Raw genomic sequence first — 21,883 nt, 5'->3', positions numbered from 1 at the left:
ATCATAATGAAGTATTTAAAAAAAATGAAATCTTTGTTAAATACTTTATTTTAGCTACACTTTTTGTTCATAAATGTAAATGCCTTAAGACACAACCCTCATAAGAGAACACTGTAATCATGCAGATCATTAAAATGTATGAAAAAGAAAACAGCAAAGAAATTAACTGAATATAATTGATGCCCTAAATAGGCTAATTAAAGAAAATCCCATAGTTGTTGTTGTTTTTATTCTATGTATTTATTTTTAGGTTATAATTATGTTTACATTGTGTGCTTCGTTTTCCTAAGAGCATAGGATGGATCACTTGCCATATATTGTTCTAGCTACTATTTCTTCTACTTTCAATATATCTCTAAGACATAAATAAATAGCGTCTTTCACTGAGCATGCGCAGATGTAGGAACTATGTAATGCGTAAAGCTTGGCCACAACCGGCACAGTTTGCTGTCTATGGACAGAAGACGATAATCTGAACTAACATTACGTTAAGGAACAGGCGTTATAGAGAGATTGCAAGGAAATTAAATGTATGACGACAGCGGGCTATCTGACGAGCGTAGCCTGTACCGTTACAGGCTAGCTGGTAGGCCTTTTAATTAGTTATAACTTAACGTTAGTTAGCTAGATGCCGGTATCAGTGATCTGAACCAGTCATTATTGTTTTGATCTCTGGGCAGCGGCCAGCATTGTCCGGTTCATCGTGCTCAGCATTGATCGATTGGAGATTATTGTGTGGCTTGGATGATTGCTTTAGTGAAACTGTGTTCCACTCACTTGAGAAAAGTGTTTTCTGTAGCTAGCTATTTAGTAAGCTAACTGCTAGCTAGGTGTAACCGGAATCCCAGTGAACCAAGAGGACATTTTAATCGGTATATCAGACTGAAATCCTTATTTTGGGTTTCAGAGTTAACGACGTTGTAGTTAACTACCAGCTAACATAACTAGATTACAATATGAATTTGTTTACGTACAGTGTAACGTTAAATGTCGAAGTGGTTTCTTGTTTTTAGATACACATAACATTAATGTTACATTAGCTAACGTTACTCGACTAACGTTATGTGGATTTTAAATGTGCGATTTCCAGTACGCTTTTAAACGAAGACAATAAGTGGGACCGAGGTGTCTTCGGCCGTTGAGTGATCCGAGGTAAAAAAAGGCTTCGTTAACATGTTCCAATTCTGTTAGGCCGTCAAATCAAGGCGTTGTGCGGTCCACGGTCAACTTGACTTCACTACCAGCTAGGCTACTTCATAGCTATCAATCTGCTTGTCCCTTTGTCATCGCATGTTGAAAAACAGTGGCTGAAGTGGTTCCAGGCTGACCGAACTCGATAATGTCATGAGCTGTCGGTGTCTATTACCTGCTGCTGGAGTGTCCATCAGAGTTCAACGGACTAACGTTAAGTAGCAAAGTGCACGACACCTGTGCGTGCCAAGTTTGTGCTAAGACAACAGGTCAGAAGGTAAGAGGGATGCTGCGGTCCACGGCATGTTTGGGAGGTGATGAGGAGAGGGAGGAAGAGCAAGAGGATGAGGGAGACGAGGACTTACGGGATGGAGGAGTCCCATTTTTCGTGAACCGGAGTGGGCTGCCAGTTAACGACGAGACGTGGGAGCGAATGTGGCGGCACGTAGCTCGTATACACCCGGATGGCGATGCAGTGTCAAAGAGGATACGCGGAGCCATCGACCTGCCTAAGGTAGTTTTTTTTTGTGGTAACGATGGATTGAATTAACGTTCATTCTTTACAGAAAGTCAGGGTATATGAACTACAGGGTGAAACAAAATCACCAATTACCCAACGGATTTGGACGTTTCCATATTAATACATGTATAATTTGAATTACAAACCAATTGATGAATGATAACAAATTGTTAATGTGTACAAAATAGGAAGCCCGTTGCATGATGACTTCAATTTGTGGCACCTTGAACCACTTTGGCTACGTTTAGAAATCCACATTATTTTGAGGGTGAGGGAATAGAAGGTACACTTTTCTCAACAGTTTCATCAGTGTATGGTTTGTAAGCTTTTAAAAGCATTAGCTTAACGGATTAAATCTGACACAGATTTCTGTTATTCTCTGAGCTTAGACAAAAATGTCTGAATCACATAGTGGTCTTTCTATAAGACATGTTATGAAAGTTTGTGCAACCATAGCCAGTGCCAGCCTATATAACTGCCTGTTAGGCACAGTCTGGCCACATGCAGGAGGCAGCCATGTCTAACTGGCTCCTTGTGACTTTCATTAAAAAAAAGAAACTCTGCCCATGGGCTTTGAATGTGAAGAATTGCGCGGCAACTCATCAGACCTATGTCTTTCTGCTTACTTGGCAGATTCCAATACCAAGTGTGCCTACATACCAGCCAACCAACAACATCCCCCAGCGCCTGGAAGCAATACAGAGATACATCAGGGACTTGCAGTATCCTTCCAACTAGATGAAACACTGTATATGAACAACAGTGTAGCTAAGCTAAGGTGTAGCCATTTGTCATACTGTGATGTTTTATGAAGGGTCATTTTTTGTATTTAAGTGTTATAACCAGCATGCTATTTTAAACTGCGTCAGGCGTTAGCTCAGAATTTTAATTTTGAACAGATTACATAGTGCTAAAGGCTGAGATTAAAAAGATAGAAATTGTGCTGCCAAGATGTAGTGAAGGCTACCAGTGACCACTGAAATATTTACTGAATATGAATATTTCAAGACATGCATGCATGCAGACAGTATGTCTACTTCCAGTGCTTTTGGTAGGTGTTGTAGATAAGTGGTTAGACATATTTCATACAAAGCTTTAGGCTACAGTTGGTATAATCTAGGTCACTGGGTGACATTTATTATACTTGGTTATTTCAATGGTTATTTCAATGAAACATATGAAACATATATTATTCGAGTATACCAGCAACACACTAAGGTATCCAGCAATGCTGAAGATACTGCTGTTCAAAACATCGGTGTTTTGTTGTGCACTTAACATCGTTTTTCAGGTACAATCACACTGGAACACAGTTTTTTGAAATCAAGAAAAGCAGGCCTCTCACAGCGTAAGTGCATATTGTGTTTTCAAACTTTCTTATAGATTCCTGCTCACTTTAGGCTCTTTTCCATGTTCTACGTTTTTAAGAAAAAAATCTGTCCAGGTCATTCCACCTCAAATTGACCATCTCAGATTTTCTTGAGAAATGTACCACATACAGGAATACTTTGTCGCCCTCGGAGACCACACCCTAAAAAAAAAACATTTGTATGACCTGTGGGGTCCCTCAAGGATCCATTGTAGGGTCTTTCAGTCTATACATGTTACCCCTTGGGAATGTCATTAGGAGGCACAACATCAATTATCATAGCTATGCAGATGACACCCAGCTCGATATTGCTGTAAAACCCAACAACTACAGCTCTATTGATTGCTTGGTAAATTGCATTTCTGATATAAATGTATGGATGGCACAACTTTCTCCAGCTCAACCAAGATAAAACAGAGGCATTAGTCTTTGGTTAAAAAGCCGAAAGAGAGAAACTATCTGCACATTTTAAAACACTAGCAACTAACACCAAGCACCAGGCCAGAAACCTAGGTGTCATTTTTGACTCGGATCTCAATTTTGAAACCCATATCAAAAATATAATTAAAACATATTTTTATCACTTAAGAAACATTGCTAAGGTGCAACCGTTTCTCTCTCAGGCTGACACTGAAAAACGGATGCACGCTTTTATCAGGAAAAAAAGGCTAGACTACTATAACTCGCTTTTGTCTGGTGTACCAAAAAAAGCCATTAGTCAATTACAAACAATACAGAATGCAGCAGCACAAGTCCTCACTTAAACAAGACAGAGGGTACACATCACACCAGTATTCAAATCACTGCACTGGTTAACTGTTAGTTTCAGAATAGATTTCAAGATTCTCTTACTAGTCTATAAATCACTCCATAGTCATTAGGGGTGGGGGGAAAAATCGATTTTTCGATTTCTCTCGATTCACTCTAGAACGATTCTGTCTCGATTCAGAAAAGTTCATAATCGATTTTTTAATTAAAAAAAAATATATATATATATATATATATATATATATATATATATATATTTATTTTTTTATTTTTTTTACACATTCATTTTGTGTTGAAATGCAAGCTGCATCGATTATTGCATTGTTCATAGAAAGTCATAATTGTGACAAGGACACACTTTTTCTCTAATAAAAAAATAGATCTGTTGATTTTCTTTAATTATCAAACACAAAGTAGGAAGTGATTTGAGACTCTGAGTAGCAAACTCAAATGTTTTAAAAATCGAGATGCATCGATAATCGTTTTATCGGTTTAGAATTGATAATCGATAATCGGTTTAGAATCGAGAATCGGTTTAGAATCGAATCGTTGACCTCTGAATCGGAATCGAATCGAATCGTGAGGTGCCAATAGATTCCCACCCCTAATAGTCATGCACCTGAATATATGTACTCTCAAGGTACACACCCAGTAGATCCCTGAGGTCTTCTGGCACTGAACTCCTAACAGTTCCAAAATCCTGGACAAAGAGACATGGAGAAGCAGCCTTTAGTTTCTATGCCCCCAGCCTTTGGAATACTCTACCTAAGAATGGCTGAAACGGTGGAAACCTTTACCATGCACTTAAGACATACCTCTTTAATCCCGCCTATCACTCACTGTAATATTTTTGTGTTTATTTGAAAATCTGTGTCTCTTTACAAGTGTTTGTAACCCCACCCCCAGCTGTCTCTTAGTTTGATGATAACCGTACTGAGCAGGCCTCTACGGGGCCAGTGTGGTCAGTACGTCATTTCCTGTTTTTTATCTCTGGAAAATCTGTGTCTTTTTATAAGTGTTTGTTACACCCCCCCCCCCCCCCCATTTTCCTTCTGTGAGGCCCATTGTGTTACCTCCTGGTATGAAATGCGGCGTTCAAATAAAGTTTGATTTGATAAAGTGTGATCTTCCAAACTAATACTTGCAATGTTTCAACTTGATGTATGAAATATTAACCCTAAACATATTACCCCTCTTGCAGTTTTTGGGGCTTTCACAGACTTGGGAAAAGTTTGGGATTTATTATTTCAAAACAATGTCGTGCTAGAGGCTTCAAATTCGGAACAGATATTTACCTCTATGTTTAGTTCAAACTTAAAACTCTAGTCATAGTGTTCACAGCGTTATCGTGTGAAATCTGAATTGAACTGCCATATTGCACAGCATCCACCAAAGCATCTGGCAAATGGCTTTGTTTTCTTAGATATGTTTATATAGCCCTTGAAATAACCTAATAAACTATAAAATAATACAATAAGCTGGGTGGGCCAATCCTTCGCTCAGTGGATTTACTGGATTACTGAAACATCGAGAACAAGTGTATACTAAATCCGGTGGAAACTCGGTATCGATGGCCTATGCTCCACTATGGAGTGAGAAGGCCAACAACGACAACAACAACAATAGGGCAGTTAAAAACATCTGTGATTGTTTTTTTTTTCAGATTTCACGCTGTGACTATGGACCCAATCCTCTTTGAAGCCTCTAACATGATATACATATATTTGATATATCAAGCGGAAAGTATTAGTTTGGAAGGTCACACATTAATTTGTAAAGTTTTTAAGAAACGGTCAACCAGAAGGCATTTGTTGATTTGAGGTGGAATGACAAATGATGTCCATTCTGTCTTATGAGATATGTCTACTCTAAATGTCCATTCACCCAATCCACTTGCAGCAAAGATCCTGAGATTTGACAATTCAGACAGAGAATGTTTTGCGGATGTTTTCTTAGCTTCCTGTTTCCTCAGATGATCACAATAGCAGAGGGAGTTTTGTGCGTACCGAAATAGGACACTGGATAACAAATGTAAACAGTTCTCAGTCTCTGCTTATAGCTTGATCCAAGCCACCATCTATGTTTCCCATTTACAGAGCCAGGAATGTGTAGCGATATAAATTAATGGATAGTTAGAGGACTGTGAGGAACAATTCAATGAATTTGACAAAAAGCGTACAGGATTAGAATTGCGGATTCTACTAAGTATTTGACCATAGGTTTATAATAATCTATAACCAAACTAGTATTATGCTGACAGTGTTCTCAAATTGCTTAACCCATTGTGTTTTAGTAGCTTTCCTTCTCTGCTACTGCATTTAAACTACATTTTCAAAAACTTATCAGAGCATATTGCTATGTTTTTAACATTACTTTGCATTTATGTTGTTGTGATTGTCTATACCATGTTAAGCACCTTGAGACCTCTTTGTATTTTAAAGTGTGCTATACAAATAAAATCCATTATTATTTATTATTATATTAGAACCCCAAAAGTGCCTGAATTGTGCCCAATAGTCCTGAGTCCACAAAGCCTCATTAGTGTGTTTTTCAAACTTTCTTTTTAGGTTGATGGACATTGCAAAGGAGATGATCAGAGAAGCCCTACCAATCAAATGTCTGGAAGCTGTGATCCTTGGAATGTATCCTCTTTTATTCAGTAGTGTATTCAGTGCATAAACTCTATTTTTGCTTAATTAAATAGAACTGTAAAATGTATTAAAAGAGAGAGCGTGAGTGTAATTCTGTCTTGAAAGAAGATAGTTCGATTTATATGGGGTAGAGCCTCACACTGAAAATAGTTAATCTGGTGTCAGCGACGCTACTGTAATTGGTATGTACATTCTCATTGTACTTGGGTGTTAACTTTGGGATAGCATGTGCCAGCTTTAGCTTTGGGATAGCACGTGCAGACAATCACTTTGAATGGACTTGGCCACTGGTTGTTATTTGACCAGTTATTATTTAAGATTTGAGTGGCACAGCTTAGTTTAATAGGGCAAGAGTGTTTAGTCTTCAGTCCACAAGGGGCCAGTGAAACTTGCCCACATGCCTGATACAGTTAATTAATCCTGTGAAGACAGATAACCTTTTGAAATGTATTGTTTGGAGGATAACCCCTTGAGATGCAGCATCTCGTTTTCGAGGGGGTCCTCAAAGGACAAAGGAAGGAAACATAATACATAAAGTGAGTTATCTTCTTGCTTGGAATGACAACCGTGACTCCCAGAAATATTTGACTTAACCCATTCGCTCTTAGTTACCTCACCAACAGTATGACCACAGTGGAGCGCTTTCCGCTCAGCTTTAAGACTCAGTTCTCAGGGAGCCACTTCCGCCACATTGTGTTGGGCATCCACAGTGGTGGACGCTTTGGGGCGCTCGGCATCAGCCGACGGGAGGACCTCATGTTTAAACCACTGGAGTTCCGCACACTGGCCGACCTGGTGCAGGAGTTCCAGGGCGCATATCATGGCTACTGGCATACACTGCGTAAGGTGAAGATTGGTCAGTACGTGTCGCATGACCCCCATAGTGTGGAGCAGATTGAGTGGAAGCATTCTGTCCTGGACGTGGATAAGCTGTCCAAGGAGGAGCTAAGGAGGGAGCTGGAGAGACACACGCGGGACATGAGGCTGAAGGTGAGGACCGCCGCGAGCGGGAGTTGTGTTCTCTTGTGTTGTCATTCCAAGCATTGTCTGCAGGAGAGGTGATGGAATAACTGGTTTAAAAAGAAAAATCTAACCTCTGACCTGTCCTGTTAATACTACCACCTTACTTGGATAACAAAGGTATGCTTACTGAAATCCATGTGCTGATTTTCCATTTCATACACTGTCCTTAAGAGATTTGAAATCTATTTACATATCTGAGGAAAGTCTTCATAGGACAGGGTAATGTGAGGGGAAGAGGCTGTTTCTGAGTTTGAACTCCCTTATTACATGTTTTGAAGCCCTTCTGTGTGCTTAACTGTGCAGGTTTAGGTTAGGTAAGAGGTGTTGGCAAGTTGCTATGGGAACTTGCACTCTAAGCGTAACTCAAGATACTTTCTGACTGCAAGAAGTGGTGGGTGTTTTCACGTGGCTCGAACCCTTAGCATATCTGCACTGTTATGGCTTTTTTCACTTTGGGAACCTTGTAGAGTAATGTAAAGTATTCTTGTTTAGCCAGTGCTATTTTCAGTCTGAGGCAGCCAGTGAAAGTAAAGAAACAACGCTGGAGTTTTGAAGAGTTTTGGTTTATTAAAATGTGTCCTTTGTTGACTGAAGATGGAGTCTATGGGAAAGACTAGGTGGTTGGTATCTGCTGGTCACTTCAAGTAGCATAACTGCACTTGTGATTGAGTGAAAAGGCATGTGTGGTGAGATGCTGATCTGTGAGGAGCCTTTCTGACATAGCTAATGCTTTATGTTCCTGAAAAGTAGGCCTGCTACATTATGGCAAAAAACATAATAATGATTGTTTAGGTCAATATTGAGATCACGATTATTTAACTTAATTACTCATTCAGTGTTTCCCCTAGCATTTATTTTCAGCAGCGGTGCAGCGTATGCAGCGTTTCAGCAGCGTATGCAGAAATGAGGCCGTAACACTGGACCCTCAGTGCTTTTATTTAATAGGATACTTTCCTACTTTATTATTAATAGTGCAATCGTCAATATGTATCACGTTTATATAACAATAATAATATGAACCTATATTTTCTTTTCTTCTTAGAAATAGTAAATAAAAGTGAAAAGTAGTTTATGTACTGAGAGGGTTTTAATTTATTTTTATTTTTGATATTCAGTTGAAATACAAGGTGCACTGCCACTTTAAAAACATCCGCTGGTTTAGGTTAAGTCTTTAAACTGGTATGCTATTACAACTGAGAAGAGGTTAACTGTTTTTTGAACAGGGGTGTAGTGGATAAGGCTAAGTGAGTGGATAAGCATTGTGTTTCGTCAGAACTGTTTAGTCTCAATATTTAATGTCTGTTTTAATTCTCACTACACCGTGAGTAACTGGTTTGCGTGAGTAACGCAAACCAGTAATACTCACTGACTGAACTTCTGGCTGGCGTTAGTTATTTGCTCTGTAGTTTATTCCTGCAGCATTAAACAAAAATGTATTAAGCTGGCTAATCCATGTAACAGTGCGTGTCATGAATAACATCATTTTTTTTTTTTATTTCATTTTACCGTTCTTGTTGACATCTTGGCTTGAGCTGAACTAAACCTACCACAGGATTTTTTTGCTGTCAATTTACGGAGTATGTTTTATGTATTTGACATATGTTCAGTAACATAGTTTAGTCCTGCATGACAGCTGAAAAGGGGGGGGGGGGGGGGTTGACATACGTGTTGAAGGTATTTCCCAAAGTGAATACTGTCCGTGAGGAGTGGATAAAAATGTTTTCAACCATGCAGTATGTATAGTTTCATTGATACATGATTCTCTATTTATATAAAGATGCATTCTGTGTTTCCCCAGATTGGGAAGGCGATTCCACCGTCTCCCACCAAAGACAGGAAGCGAGACACTGGCTCACCACTACGGAACAATGGAAGCCCCATGCGCAGGAACAGCCGCAGTGACAGACGGTATGACGCCGCTGACTCAGCACTTTCCCCCCATGCACACGATTTGCCTTAAGTCTAAACGGGAGAATTGCAAAGGTTATGTCAAGGTTGCATCGGTTTGGATGAGAGTTTGCACTCTCCATTCTATGTAGATGAATGGCCTTGGATCCCTTGCCTTTTATGTTCTCAAATTGAACACATTATAGCAGAAGACTTACTGCATTTATCTTGCAACAAACGGGTGTGCACAAAGAATTAAAATAAATGAAGGGGTGCAAATAACTTAAATTTTAGTTTTTTAAATGAAAAATGAATTGAACCAGAACTCAACTTCTCAGTATGATACTTGTGTCTTTGTTATTGAAATGCGATCTTTGTTGTTGCAGGCCGTCGGGGGAGAAGAAGACTCTGGAACCTAAGCCTCCATCTGACATGAACGGATACCAGATCAGGGTGTAATATGAGGAACATGTACCATCTGCTACAAGTGGATGCCACTTATAACTTGTTTTTTCTACTTTTTTTATTTTCGTATACAGTTGATTGTACAGTTGATAGAACTGTTGGATTTTTTTCTACAATCAGCCGAGTATTTGGTCATACATTCTGACCATCACAGGACTAATTATAATAAAATGCAGAGAAGACGTGTCTTTCAAGTACACAGGGTTTGGGTGATTCTATCATAAGAGTGTGATGTTTTGCTGTCGTTCAGATTTTTATCAGAAAGTTCTGTGCTCTGGTGACATCCAAAAATCTAGCGTCGCATGGTGCCAGTGTCCAGAGCGTCAGATCATGAGTGTTCTCAGTATGTTCTTTTGTACACATATACCTATAGCCTTTAGCCCTGTTTCACAGCTTCCAACTTTTTGGAGACGTATGTTTTGATATCACATACCTAGTGCCAGGGTTCCCACGGTCATGGAAATCCCGGATAAGTCATTGAATTTTAAAATTTCATTTTACAGGCCCGGAGAAGTCAAGAAATTCAGTCAATTTATGTAAAGTTTTGGAAGTGTCATGACATTTTATTTTGTTGTATGTAGGTCTAATGACATGAATTATGTTATTGTACTCTTTCATTGATGATGTTTTCTTGTGTGAATTTCTGCAGGGTGATGTAGTTTCCAGAGCCTAACTAGCCTATTAGAAAAGGAAGATATATAATTTTAATTTAATAATTAGGCCCAACCTGTAGAGTAAAGTACACAATTGTGTGTACTTCCAGGTTGTGAAGGGACATGGAAATGTCATTACGGGTGCTTGAAGTCATGGAAAAGTTTTGAAATGTTGTTAACGAAAATGGGTGGGAACCCTGTAGTGCCTTTGACTCATTGTAAAGACATTCACCCTCAGTGGTCTGGTCCCATGACAGAAGCCACCACCGTGGAAATCCAGATTTGCCTCCTTGTTGCAGATCTGTGTGGTCATGAACACCGGTGTCATATCAGTGGTACAGGGCACATTTTGCCTCCCTCTAATGCCATGCCGACCGCACTCCCAAAAAAAAAATCATCCAACAGGTTCAGTTTAAGTTATGCAATGTATAGCATAGTAAATTGAGCACAACTCCTGGTCATCTAATCTAAGGCTTGGTAGGTTCCGTCCAGAATTGAATGGAAAAATTCCAGGCAAATAATACTTTCTGAAACACATTTTACATGGCTGCACAAATTAAGAACCAACTGTTTTGAGGCTTGACAGAGGGAATGTGGATCGCCTGGATTTGGATAATTTTTTCGGGTTAGGTAAACCAAAACAGTCTGCAGATGACCTCTGACCTCTTCTGAACAGAGCAGCAGCACCACCTTTATTTGGCCCAAAGAGACCACCATACTTATATAGAATGCCAGCTCCAACCTTTATAATCTCAGTTTCAAAGGTGTCCTAGGTCAAAGTACATAATAGTGAGTCTATGGGGAGGGTAGAGTACAACAACAAATATTTATCTGGGACACCCTTGAAGTCTGAAACTTTGTTTGACTTGATTGATTCTTACTTCATGAAGCCATGTAACATTTGAGTTTCAGCCTGTTAACCACAATACTTAATGACACCTAGTACCTGCCATAACCTGATGAGGGCAAACATTTTCATTACTTAGCTATTATTTTGAGAACAGTTTTGAAATTTTGCATGGCTGCATGAATTCCATGGAACTTTATTCATGGAAATTCTTGATGTGACCTGCCAACCCCAAGCTGAGCCGGCATGCAATGGCCCTTAACGTAATACCATTATCAGTACCAAAAATAAGAAGATAAAATTATTATAAAGATAAACTGTGGATTAGATTCAAAGCCTCTTGCTCTGTATATATTTACAGATTTTTGTTTATGAACAAGGGGACAATCAGAAATGTTCCACATATTTGTGACTTTATCTAACAGAAAACATTTCAAAGCATATTTGACTATATGTGTGATATTAAAGGAATTACACGAATAATTCCTCTACTAAAAATGACCAGATAACCTAATTTCTTTGTAGAAGCCTGGGGGGTATTCGTCGTACGTGTGGTTTAGTGACAAACCTGGATAAATTAACTCAGAGTAAGTGGTAAACCTAATAAAAGAACCCCCATTGGTCCATTCCCCTAGCAAAACAACTTGAGAGCTCTTCTATTAGGAGGTTTACCACTTACTCTGAGTTAACTTATCCAGGTTTGTCACTAAACCACGTACGACAAATACCCCCCTGGTGAATTTAGGCATCAGCAGCCAAATGTCTACTGCAAAATGCACCAAATGCCTTCTCCCTGTCATCTACAGCCCTTCAGTGTATACACCAGTGTCATGATGCATTCTGATGTAAACAAGCAGTGTTATTTTGCTATCGTCCCTATAATTAGTAAAATGCACCGGACTGACAACAGCATCCTGCCAGCCTGTGACTAGCATACCAGCAATGCTGGGAGAAAAGAAGGATGAAATCAGCTTTACTAACGACCACTTTTTATACAATCGTTTTCCCATTGAACACAGTTTTTCAGTTGTATTCTATCAATGTCTTCACACTGTGCTTAGAGATTCCTGTAGTGGGGCAAAATAGAATTGTAATACAAATTACAAACTGCAATTTTGTAAAACAACGCGTATGCTTCTTTGTGATGGATAATCTGATCTGTTTTTGTTCAAGCCAAACATGTATAGGAAATGTATATATATACACCTGTTAATCTGCATATCTCCCATGACGCGAGCTGTGGTATGGGTGTGTCTGCTGTTCAATGCTTTGTGCTTCCCAACCCTAATACCTTAAAACATCGAATTGGTGGTTAAGGATACTAATTAACCTTGGAGTCAAACATCCTGTCATAGCAGTTCCCCCAATAGGCTGTCCGAAAGGAATGGTGCATATTTCTTGGAAAATTACATGTTTATTAACTAAATGTAAAGCTGACATTTTTCATGGATAAAAAAAATAATCCCTTAACCAGAAAACATCAGGGTGGCTCAGAAATCAGAAAATGACTTGAGTAGAAAATTGTTTCTGTGAGGTTCACATCACATAATTCAGTTTGCTATTGTTGTGTAAAAAAAAAATGCCTTGGTGTAGCAGAGTTTAAAATCTTCCAACAGGAGAACTACAACAGGATTCCTTACTCTGCTCCATTGTTCTTATGTATTAGCCAAATAAATGAGTCAATTCAACATTTCCTCAAGCTATATTCCAAATAACCTTTGCAGATATAAAATTCTGAAGGTTTTAAGACTCAACTGTAAAGGTAAAACTGGATTAAAAAACAACAACAAAAAAAACATCCAACTGTATGAAAAATAACCCCCGCTGAAATTACATAAATTATTGAATGCATCTTGAACACAAACATGAACAGAATGTGATGTGATTTTAACATGATGTTTCTCCAGATCTGACATGAACTGAAAATATGCAGAAAACCATCATAATGCCATGACGTATGCCATAACCGTCGTCCATTGAGGTCATCCATTTATTTCCTGTGCAGATGGTCCATCACAGTCACCTTGCAACCTTTCTCTCTGTGCCATCAAAGAGGGCTGATGCGTAGTTTAAATTTGGCCAGTAGGCTAAGATGGTCTGAAGGGAAAACCTCATTGGGGAGACCTCTTAAAGACCATAAGTCATCCTCTGTCAGGAGAGCCAATCTTCCAATCTGCTCCAGACCTCCATGGAGTCTTTTGTCTGAACATAAAACACAATACAAACAATTATAAATCTCTTAACACTGCATTTAGCTTTGAACCATTTCAAATGTCTTTATAAAAACAGTGTTCTTTCATCAAACTGAAGAACTCGGCATGATACTTATGAATGTGTCTGTTTTAAACTCTGTGCCAAAGGCTTTTGAAAAATAGCATGGGTTTTCCAGTATGAAAGTTTATCTTCTTTAACAATGTGCCTGACCTGTTTGGCCTCTGATGCGTTCAGTTCTTGCAGAGTAGAAGATGTAGTCGACTGTTGCTCCAGCGTTAGAGTGCAGCGTAGTCACCTCCTGCCTGTCTGTGCCTGTGATGAAGTGACTGTAGGCTGAACTCAAGTTCAGGCAGTGGCAGACCGTGTTGCTGAACCTGTCAATGCAAAGTGGTGTTTCAGGGTACATATCTGATGTCAGTGAAAAAAAAAATATCAAACTTTATTTCATGCATTTTATACTTACGTTGGAGTACACGGCTGCTTTTCATGTTGGTCTAAAAGAAAAAAGAGGTGAGTTTTAACTTGTAATAAAGACTAATACCATTTAAAAGGAAGAATCTGCAATTCTAATCCAATACACTTTTTTGTCAAATTCAGCAAATTGCTCATCACGGTTGTCCATCTGTCTGTTTTATCAAATAAACGGTAGTGTTTATAAACAGCCCTGACTCTGTAGATGGGACAGGGGCTCGGAGACAATAGTGGATTGAGGGGTTGGGGTGTTTACCAGGAGTGTTGTCTGTGACACCAGGTATAAGGGCCAGGTCTCTAGGCCGCTCACAAGCTCCCGGGCAGTACCGTAGTTGGAGTAGGAAACCTTGACTGTACTTTAATTTTCCTGCAGAGGAAAAACAAAAACAAAAATACAATCTCATAAAGGCCTGGGCAATCAACCAAATTACAGGATGTAAGGTTGAGATTCTTTGTGATAATTTTTTTTATGTTAAACAGGCACAAAATGAAAATTTCTACATTACAAATTTCATAATCATTTTTGATAAAATCAAAATCACATCAAATCACATTTTGCCACAGAGCATGCCACAGACACTTTGTGTTCCAGTATTTTCAAAGTTGTGAATACAGGAGAAATTACTGTGGATTTACCATCTGGTAAATCTGTGAAATCACTGTTATATTTATTTTAGGTCATATCGCTCAGACATAATCGCCAGTGGGATTAGTGCTTTCTGCATATAAAAATATCTGAGCATGCCAGAATGACTAAATTGGGGCTGAATTTGGCCCCCTGACTTTAGTGGGTTAACATTCTACAGATAGTGTTCCGCAAACTCATTGGAAAATGACATGATTAGAACACTAGCTAATGTTGCAGCTGTCGTGACTTTAATTTCCAAAAACTTGTGAGCAGTTGTGTCAACAGTTAAAATGTTACTTAGCACAACAGTCCATGGAAGCTCATTACTTTCACTGAATAATATCACTGTTATGAGGTCATAACCACATGATTTCTTGTACAACAACAAATATCTACCCGTTCTTCAGACAAATGTTTTGACGTGAAAAATTGTTTGTACCCAATAATATCAGATTGATTAATGATGTCCTTTTTACCTCTCCACTATCACTTGACAACAGCACTTTGTACTCAGTGTGCAACACCCGTAAACATTGCATCAGTGCTGCTGGTTATGGTTAATTATGCAGAACCAGAAAGGAAGCAATTTTGGCATCTTGTAGCCTATGCCTCCATGTCAATTCAAGCAATAAGTCGTTATCTAAACTAAACATAGTAACAACCAGTTCAATGACCGTGGCATGTGAATATTGTCTCCTCACTACAACTGAAAAAAAATAGAGAATATGCCATATTTATGAGACATGTTATTGTCATAAAGAGATGGTGAGTTGTGAACCATTCTGTCAGGAGTTGATCTAAGGTGCAGGAACAGCATCTGTCAGGTATTTTTTTTGCAAATATTTACTTTTTGCAAACCACCAAATCAATCAATCAATGAGGGAGAGGGAGGGGAATGTATGGGAATACTTAGAAATACAAAGCTTTCAATGTTCCTACATTTATACCCTTATTTGAGCACAACTACCCATTTGTAGACCACAACATAAATAGTAAATATTATAACTTATAATAAACTTAAAAACAAGACAGACACATTATCTCATGCACTGAATGATAAGCAGTTCAGAAACTAAGACACATACACAGAAACACAGACACACTCCTCTAACCTGATGGTGGCGACTCAGTCTGTTTGGCAGTTACATACTGGCAGTTGTCGTTGATGCCGAGGCTGCTAGGCAAAAGTGGAGCATAGACTCTTCTGGGATGAGTTTGGTGTGACAGGTCCTCTTGTCCTGATATCTGACAGTAAAAGATTCCAGGAAGCCACACACACAGAGAATGACAGTCAATTGATCTTTCTGAACATACAAAATACTAACTAGAGTTTGACAAAAGTAGAGAAGGTGAAAGATTTGTAAAATGCAGGAAAGTTGGTAACTAAGAGGATGCTCACCATCCAAGTGGGAAGGCCATGGTAGTAGAGCTGGCCTGTTTTGATGAACTGGTAGAGTGGCATATTGGGGAAGGAATTGAAGTCTCCACACAGAACCACCTCACATTCTCGCCCAATGGCCTTACACCGCCTCACAACATTGTCTACTTCTGCAAGCACCATCACCAGCTGGGCCAGCTTTATATCACCTCTCCTGGGGTTGAAGAGCAGGTGGGTAGTGGCCACACAAATGGGTGTTCCCGTCTGATCCGGGGATTGAGAGGTGACTGGCTGAAGCAATAAAACAATAGCCACGTTGTCGCGGTCCAGCAGCTCACATCCTTCCCGGCGAAGCTCCAGCAGACTCACAGAGAGCTGGAAGAAACGGCTGTGCTGGTAGCACACTGCACATCCATCGGTCTTGGATCCTGTTCGCCGCTTGTAGACACAGGTGTACCCTTGGACAGCAGGAATGTGAAAAATAATGTCAATTTCATTTTGAACGGAATTTGTTGCTCATTAAGCCAAGACAATGCTATCATCAAGCTAAGACAATACACCACCACGTATTTTTTGAATTGCTTTCGCTGCATTTGTTCTGTGGAATTTCAAGTTGAAGAACATGTTCCATTTTTATGACTGTATTCCTAAATTCCTGTATTCCTAAATTCTCTCCATCACAGAAATCATGCATTTCACTAGCTCAGTGTTCTGAACATACCCAAGTCACTGAGGACAGGTTGTAGCTGTTTCTGGAAATGGATTTCCTGGGCCTCTTGCAAACACAGAATCTAGACATAAGCGAATGTGTTAGACGGTTCCACATACTAACACCAATCCTGTATAAGGTCAGCAATAAACTGATAATGAGCAACATTGATCAAGAAACTTGCAAGCATCATTACAAGATCAAGAGTCTAGTTGTTAGAAAATAAACATCACATGTTTTCAAGCAAGTTTCACACAGAGTTTAAATACCATTCTACTTACATCTGGCCGCCAGGTTTTAATCTCTTGGATGATCCCCTTGAGACGGGTGCTCCAGACCAGTACCTTGTCTGAACAGTGTATGTAGAGCTCAGGATGGCCCTCCAGTAGGTATTGAGCCAAGATATTGTAGGACATGACGGTGAACTCAAACACAGACTCGGGGCCTTGGCCTGTTGTTGGAGGTACAGATGGTTCGGCTTGGGTGCCATCCAGATCTTCCCACACTCGCCACATTACTAAACAAAGACGTATGCAAGTACTGAGAAAATAAAATACAGTAAACATATATAAACATAAACACAGACACAACTAAATAAAAACGCAGAGAATATGAATAAAAGTCACAACGTTCATCATTCAACTAACTTATCACCTTTGAAAAACATTTCTATTGTGGTGTGTTTCAGAATTCAGTAGTCTTCTGCAGTAGTTGTCTACTATTGTATTATATTATTTGTCTTTTTTTTTGTAAGGACCTGCCAAGTCAATTAAAGATAATTTCTCCTTTTGTTTGTTAGTGTGAGGCTGATGGTGAATGTCTTAGAAAATTCTATTGATACACTTAATTTGAGACAGCTAGTTCAGCTGACTACCACAAGTAGTAATATTTCTACATGATAGTAAATGATCACATCACACCTTTAAACTCTGTGCTCTCCTGTAGAGCTGGATAGTAGCTCATAGCTGGGAACTGCCAATAAGGGCGGTGCACCATGTCTGCCAACCCATGCCCTACTGGGAAGTGCCACCTATGGAGCTCTGGCTGGGCCTCAGTGTTAGACTGAGTCTGACTGTCCCATGTCTGGTTTTCGGCAAGGAGGGCTCTCAGGTCCCAGACTGGGCAGTCCATAATGGGAGGTTCCTGGGGATTACTAGAGCAAGAATGAGGATGTGTTCCTAACTCTGCCAGCGCAATAAAAACCTCCACACCAGAGTCTTGATTTTCATTAGTTGAGACAGACTCCCCTCCCTGAGCAACTAGCAGTGCCATTTCCCAATAATTTCTCTTTCTTCCTATTTCCTCCTGAGAAGTATTCCCCACAGCCATCTGGCAGCTCACTATGTGGCTTTCGCTAGTCCTATAAATTGGTGGAACTACAGCTTCCTGAGCTTTGGCTTCTTCCTCTGGCCCAATCCTCTCTGTCTTTCTCTCCCTAAAAGTGTCTTCATCTGTGGGACAAGTGATGCATCCACTACTCAGTGGAGTTGCTTTCTTGTTCTGTCTCTCTTCCTCCATCTCCTCAACACCTTTACTTTCACCATTTCCTACTGTTTTCTCAGAGTTTCTGCTTTGATCTAGCCACTCATCCAGCAGAGCAGATTGACATTTGGTCAAGCTCTGTGGAGGTGCTCCTCCCGTATCGCATCCATCTTTTCCATTCATGAGCACAGAGGAGGCTCTCCTTACCAAAGCTTCTGTTGGAAAATCAACAGATACACAGTTAACTTTGTAGATAACAATACGCCAATAAAAATACTTGAACATGGTTAGCTTACAAACAATTTATTGTGACTTCTGAAAGGATCCATTTGAAACATTTACAGAAATTGGCAAGAAACTCACATCATGAGAAAGCCTGTATAGAGCACTGTGAAACACCCAACATCAAAGTTACCTTTCAAAACAACTCCACGTGCATTGCGCAGTAGATGACGCCTCACAAAGCTAGCCAGGACGGTGGCTCCGCTAACCAACTAACTGCCTTCCTAGATATCTAACATCAGCGCTGACTTTTAATGGATCTGTGTTTATTTTCATTGTACCATTACTTATATAGAGAAATGATACAACACCAGAAGTGATTGCCAGCAAAGTTTTGTTTTTCTGCCTTAATGTCGAGTGAAATCTGGTTTAACCTCAAGCAAACAAGCTAATGTTAATGTAGCAGGTTCCCTTGTTCATACATCGAGTAGCTTTCTACTATTTGAGATGACAATGATGCGAGTAATGCATCAATGAATACAAAAGTCAAAACATTTGTCTTTTCACGCCATTGCCTATTACACTTTACCTGAAACACTGATGATAACGCGACTTAATGGATACAACGCATAATACAGAACACTTCCCAACATGGTGTGCGTCTGCTACCAGCAGCGTTTTCCTCCAAAGGGCAGCCGTGTTCTCGTCAAAATAAAAGTGCTTAATTTACGTGCAGGCCATAGGTGAATAGAGTATGGAAGTCGACCGGAGGTTTGTCGTTTTTAATATTAGCATTTGGACACTTCCTGGTTCTAAAGAAAAAATCCCTCTGGACAAATGAATGGGTTTTTGCAAAATCAGCGAAAATGCTGTATGTCATAGAACGTGCCGCGTTTTGACATATCGACTCGTCATTTGTTAAGAGTTAACATTTGTACAAGAGGCTCGTTACGAACGGTGAGTGTTGGAAATAAACGTAATTAATTTGCATGTCTGACTGTCGTATTTATCATGACGTAGAATCTATTTTAAGACAGTGAAATAGGTCTATATATTTCACTGTTATTTTGGTTATCATCTGTTAAGGAGAGGGATGTGACTGAATCCCAAAGTGCTCTCAATGACTGAATGGGGAACTGTTATGGTTATCAAAAACTTACCATGTAGGCCTACATAGCCAAAAAAAGGAGCGAGTTCACTTGTTTATAATTGTATTTCTTTTCATAACAATAGTCCATGTCCACGTGGCGTACGCACTAAGCAGCCTTTTAACCGTGTGGCCTATTGACCTCTACAGGCGTAATTACTAATTGGCATACACTGACACTGCAAAAATGGTTAGGCTGAGAAAAGTACAAATTGTACCCCCTAAATATAGCCATTTGATTTTTTTATTAGAGGGTACAAAACAAGATTGTGAAATAAAAAAGTAAGGAATTGTCGTCCACTTGGCATCAACAGCCTGTTAAGTGTGTGGCCTATTTACCTCTATAGGCCGAATTGACATACACTGATACTGCAAAAGTTGTTCGGCTAGGAAAACAAAAAATGTACCCCCTCAAAACAGGGGTCAAATATCTTTATTAAAGGGTGCAGAACAAGATTCTGAAATAAAATGTGGGGAATTCTCGTCCACATGCCGTACACAGCCTTTCAAGCACGTGGCCTATTGATCTAAACTCCTCAAAAAAAGTTCGGAAACGTTATTTCGGTCGATTATTCCTCCCCTTTAATAATACCAATTGGTATTGTATTTTATATTGTTGGAAAGCCTGATTAGTCACCTTTACAAAGAGGTACAACTTGTAAGGATCGTGCATTCGTGGAATGAGCAACACAGCTAACCGCGTGGGTAGCAGCCCAAAAAAAAGTGCCAAAATCCCCATGCAATATTCTTCTGTTGTTATTCACTCTCGTTTTGAGTTGCTTGGTGGATTGGATGATTGCACTCTCCCACAGTAATAAGGAAAAAAACAACACATCATTTTACACTGTCAGGGACCTCAGTAGCGTGTGGAAGATCCATACGACACCAGTGCAAACGGACCTGACGGTGAAGGGCAGTCATTGCAGGCTTCCTGGCAGCCTTATAAGCACGAAGACCGGCCATGTGCAGTCTGTTCCTCACCGTCTGATCAGATATCTGTCTGTGGTGTGTGACCGTGTGACCGTGCAAATCTTGCCTGTAAATCTCTGGAAGAAGCCTACGGTTCCTCAGTGAAGCAAGGGTGAGGAACCAGTCTTCTTGGGGTGTTGTCTTCCTGGGACGGCCACTTTGCGGTCTGTCTTTGACTTCACCAGTCTCGCAGAACTTGGTCCTACATTTGGAAATGGTACCAGGGCTGACACCAAATAATGCTGCCACTCTGCGTACCGGAACACCAGCTTCCAGTTGCCCTATTGCACGGGCCTTATCATCAAGGGACAAACGTGGCATGTTTATGCTTGGAGCACACACAAACTCAACAAAGTTCCAGGACCCATGCACACAAGTGCTGTCATTTAGGTGCCAATCAGGTGCCAGTCACACATCTGTGACTGGCATACACCTGCCAGCACTTGAAGCTCAAAACGAGAGTGAATACCAACAAAAGAATATTGCAGGGGATTTTGGCACTTTTTTTTGGGCCGCTACCCACACGGTTAGCTGTGTTGCTCATTCCACGAATGCACGATCCTTACAAGTTGTACCTCGTTGTAAAGGTGACTAATCAGGCTTTCCAACGATATAAAATACAATACCAATTGTTATTATTAAAGGGGAGGAATAATCGACCGAAATAACGTTTCCGAAATTTTTTTGAGGGGTTTATATAGGCTGAATTGACATACAAGTTGTAAGGCTGAGAAAACTACAAATTGTACCGCCTCAATACAGGGGTAAAATCTCTTTGCTGGAAGGTGTAGAATATGATTCTGAAATAAAAAGTGACAGTGTCGTTCACGTGGCATCCACAACCTTTTATACTGGGCTAAAAGCCTTAAGCAGCCCTTTTTAAAGAAGGGCTATTGAGCTCTTTAGGCTTAATTGATATACACTGATACTGCAAAAGACTGGACCTGCACTATTTATTCTGATCTCAGGGGGGCAGTGTTCAGCCTGCTGCTGACCAGATGGGCCTATGCTGTTTCTATAGTTCTAGAATAAGATGACATCTTCTGATGAAATCAAATCTAATTAAGACATTTTTAAGTTTATATTGATCTTTTATGTAGGACAAGGTGTTAATATCCCTTTCTGCATACTCGAGACTCTGTGGGTTGGTCGAATGATTGATGGCAAGTGAATTTTAAGTTTATATTGCAGTATATTGGTCCCCAGTGATCAATGGTTTCTATGGCAAAGGGAAATAAATGGTAGCCTAGCCAATTCCTCCCATTGAGGTTAGTGACATTGTAGAGATC

The 21,883-nt window shown here is 39.8% G+C and overlaps 2 protein-coding genes and 1 long non-coding RNA gene across 18 annotated transcripts in view; 2 read left to right on the top strand and 1 right to left on the bottom strand.

Moving 5' to 3' along the window:
• Positions 1-289: 289 nt before the first annotated feature.
• vash1 (vasohibin 1) lies at positions 290-13,062 on the top strand. The gene is made up of 7 exons (XM_012819529.3): positions 290-1,705; positions 2,345-2,433; positions 3,003-3,059; positions 6,416-6,490; positions 7,108-7,489; positions 9,321-9,430; positions 9,796-13,062. Exons 1-7 carry the CDS (start codon positions 1,478-1,480, stop codon positions 9,866-9,868), a joined length of 1,014 nt encoding a protein of 337 aa, XP_012674983.1. The 5' UTR covers positions 290-1,477; the 3' UTR covers positions 9,869-13,062.
• On the bottom strand, positions 12,769-19,765 carry angel1 (angel homolog 1 (Drosophila)). Of its 15 annotated transcripts, none has more exons than XM_031579842.2 (10): positions 19,639-19,765; positions 17,695-18,471; positions 17,056-17,291; positions 16,787-16,856; positions 16,087-16,523; positions 15,800-15,932; positions 14,316-14,426; positions 14,052-14,082; positions 13,799-13,962; positions 12,769-13,576 (listed from the first exon to the last, which is right to left on the bottom strand). In XM_031579842.2, exons 2-10 carry the CDS (start codon positions 18,437-18,439, stop codon positions 13,422-13,424), a joined length of 2,082 nt encoding a protein of 693 aa, XP_031435702.1. In that variant the 5' UTR covers positions 18,440-18,471; positions 19,639-19,765; the 3' UTR covers positions 12,769-13,421. The 15 variants fall into 15 exon arrangements, with proteins under 15 accessions (XP_031435702.1, XP_031435705.1, XP_031435698.1 ...); XM_031579845.2 differs by having other exon boundaries at positions 17,056-17,314; positions 18,464-18,471; positions 19,639-19,656; XM_031579838.2 differs by lacking the exon at positions 19,639-19,765 and adding an exon at positions 19,068-19,201.
• The window catches only part of LOC116223407, a 4,473-nt gene continuing 1,745 nt past the window's right edge, over positions 19,156-21,883 (top strand). Inside the window, exon 1 of one of the 2 annotated variants that reach the window (XR_006152814.1) lies at positions 19,156-19,435. This is a non-coding gene — a long non-coding RNA (uncharacterized LOC116223407). The remainder of the gene's footprint in view (positions 19,436-21,883) is intronic. The other variant, XR_004165073.2, reaches the window with a different exon arrangement.

Source organism: Clupea harengus, chromosome 14 (genome assembly GCF_900700415.2).
Source record: "Clupea harengus chromosome 14, Ch_v2.0.2, whole genome shotgun sequence".
Classification (NCBI taxonomy): Eukaryota; Metazoa; Chordata; class Actinopteri; order Clupeiformes; family Clupeidae; genus Clupea; species Clupea harengus.
This window is presented reverse-complemented; position numbering and strand designations above follow the sequence as displayed.

Coding starts and splice junctions, on each gene's coding strand:
- vash1 (XM_012819529.3), top strand. CDS start 1,478: ATGCTGCGGTCCACGGCATGTTTGGGAGGTGATGAGGAGAGGGAGGAA. Junction 1,706..2,344: donor GAGCCATCGACCTGCCTAAG/GTAGTTTTTTTT, acceptor CTTACTTGGCAG/ATTCCAATACCAAGTGTGCC. Junction 2,434..3,002: donor AGATACATCAGGGACTTGCA/GTATCCTTCCAA, acceptor ATCGTTTTTCAG/GTACAATCACACTGGAACAC.
- angel1 (XM_012819531.3), bottom strand. CDS start 18,541: ATGTTCAAGTATTTTTATTGGCGTATTGTTATCTACAAAGTTAACTGT. Junction 16,857..17,055: donor TTAAAACCTGGCGGCCAGAT/GTAAGTAGAATG, acceptor GCTTATGTCTAG/ATTCTGTGTTTGCAAGAGGC. Junction 14,083..14,315: donor TGTCACAGACAACACTCCTG/GTAAACACCCCA, acceptor TTTTTCTTTTAG/ACCAACATGAAAAGCAGCCG.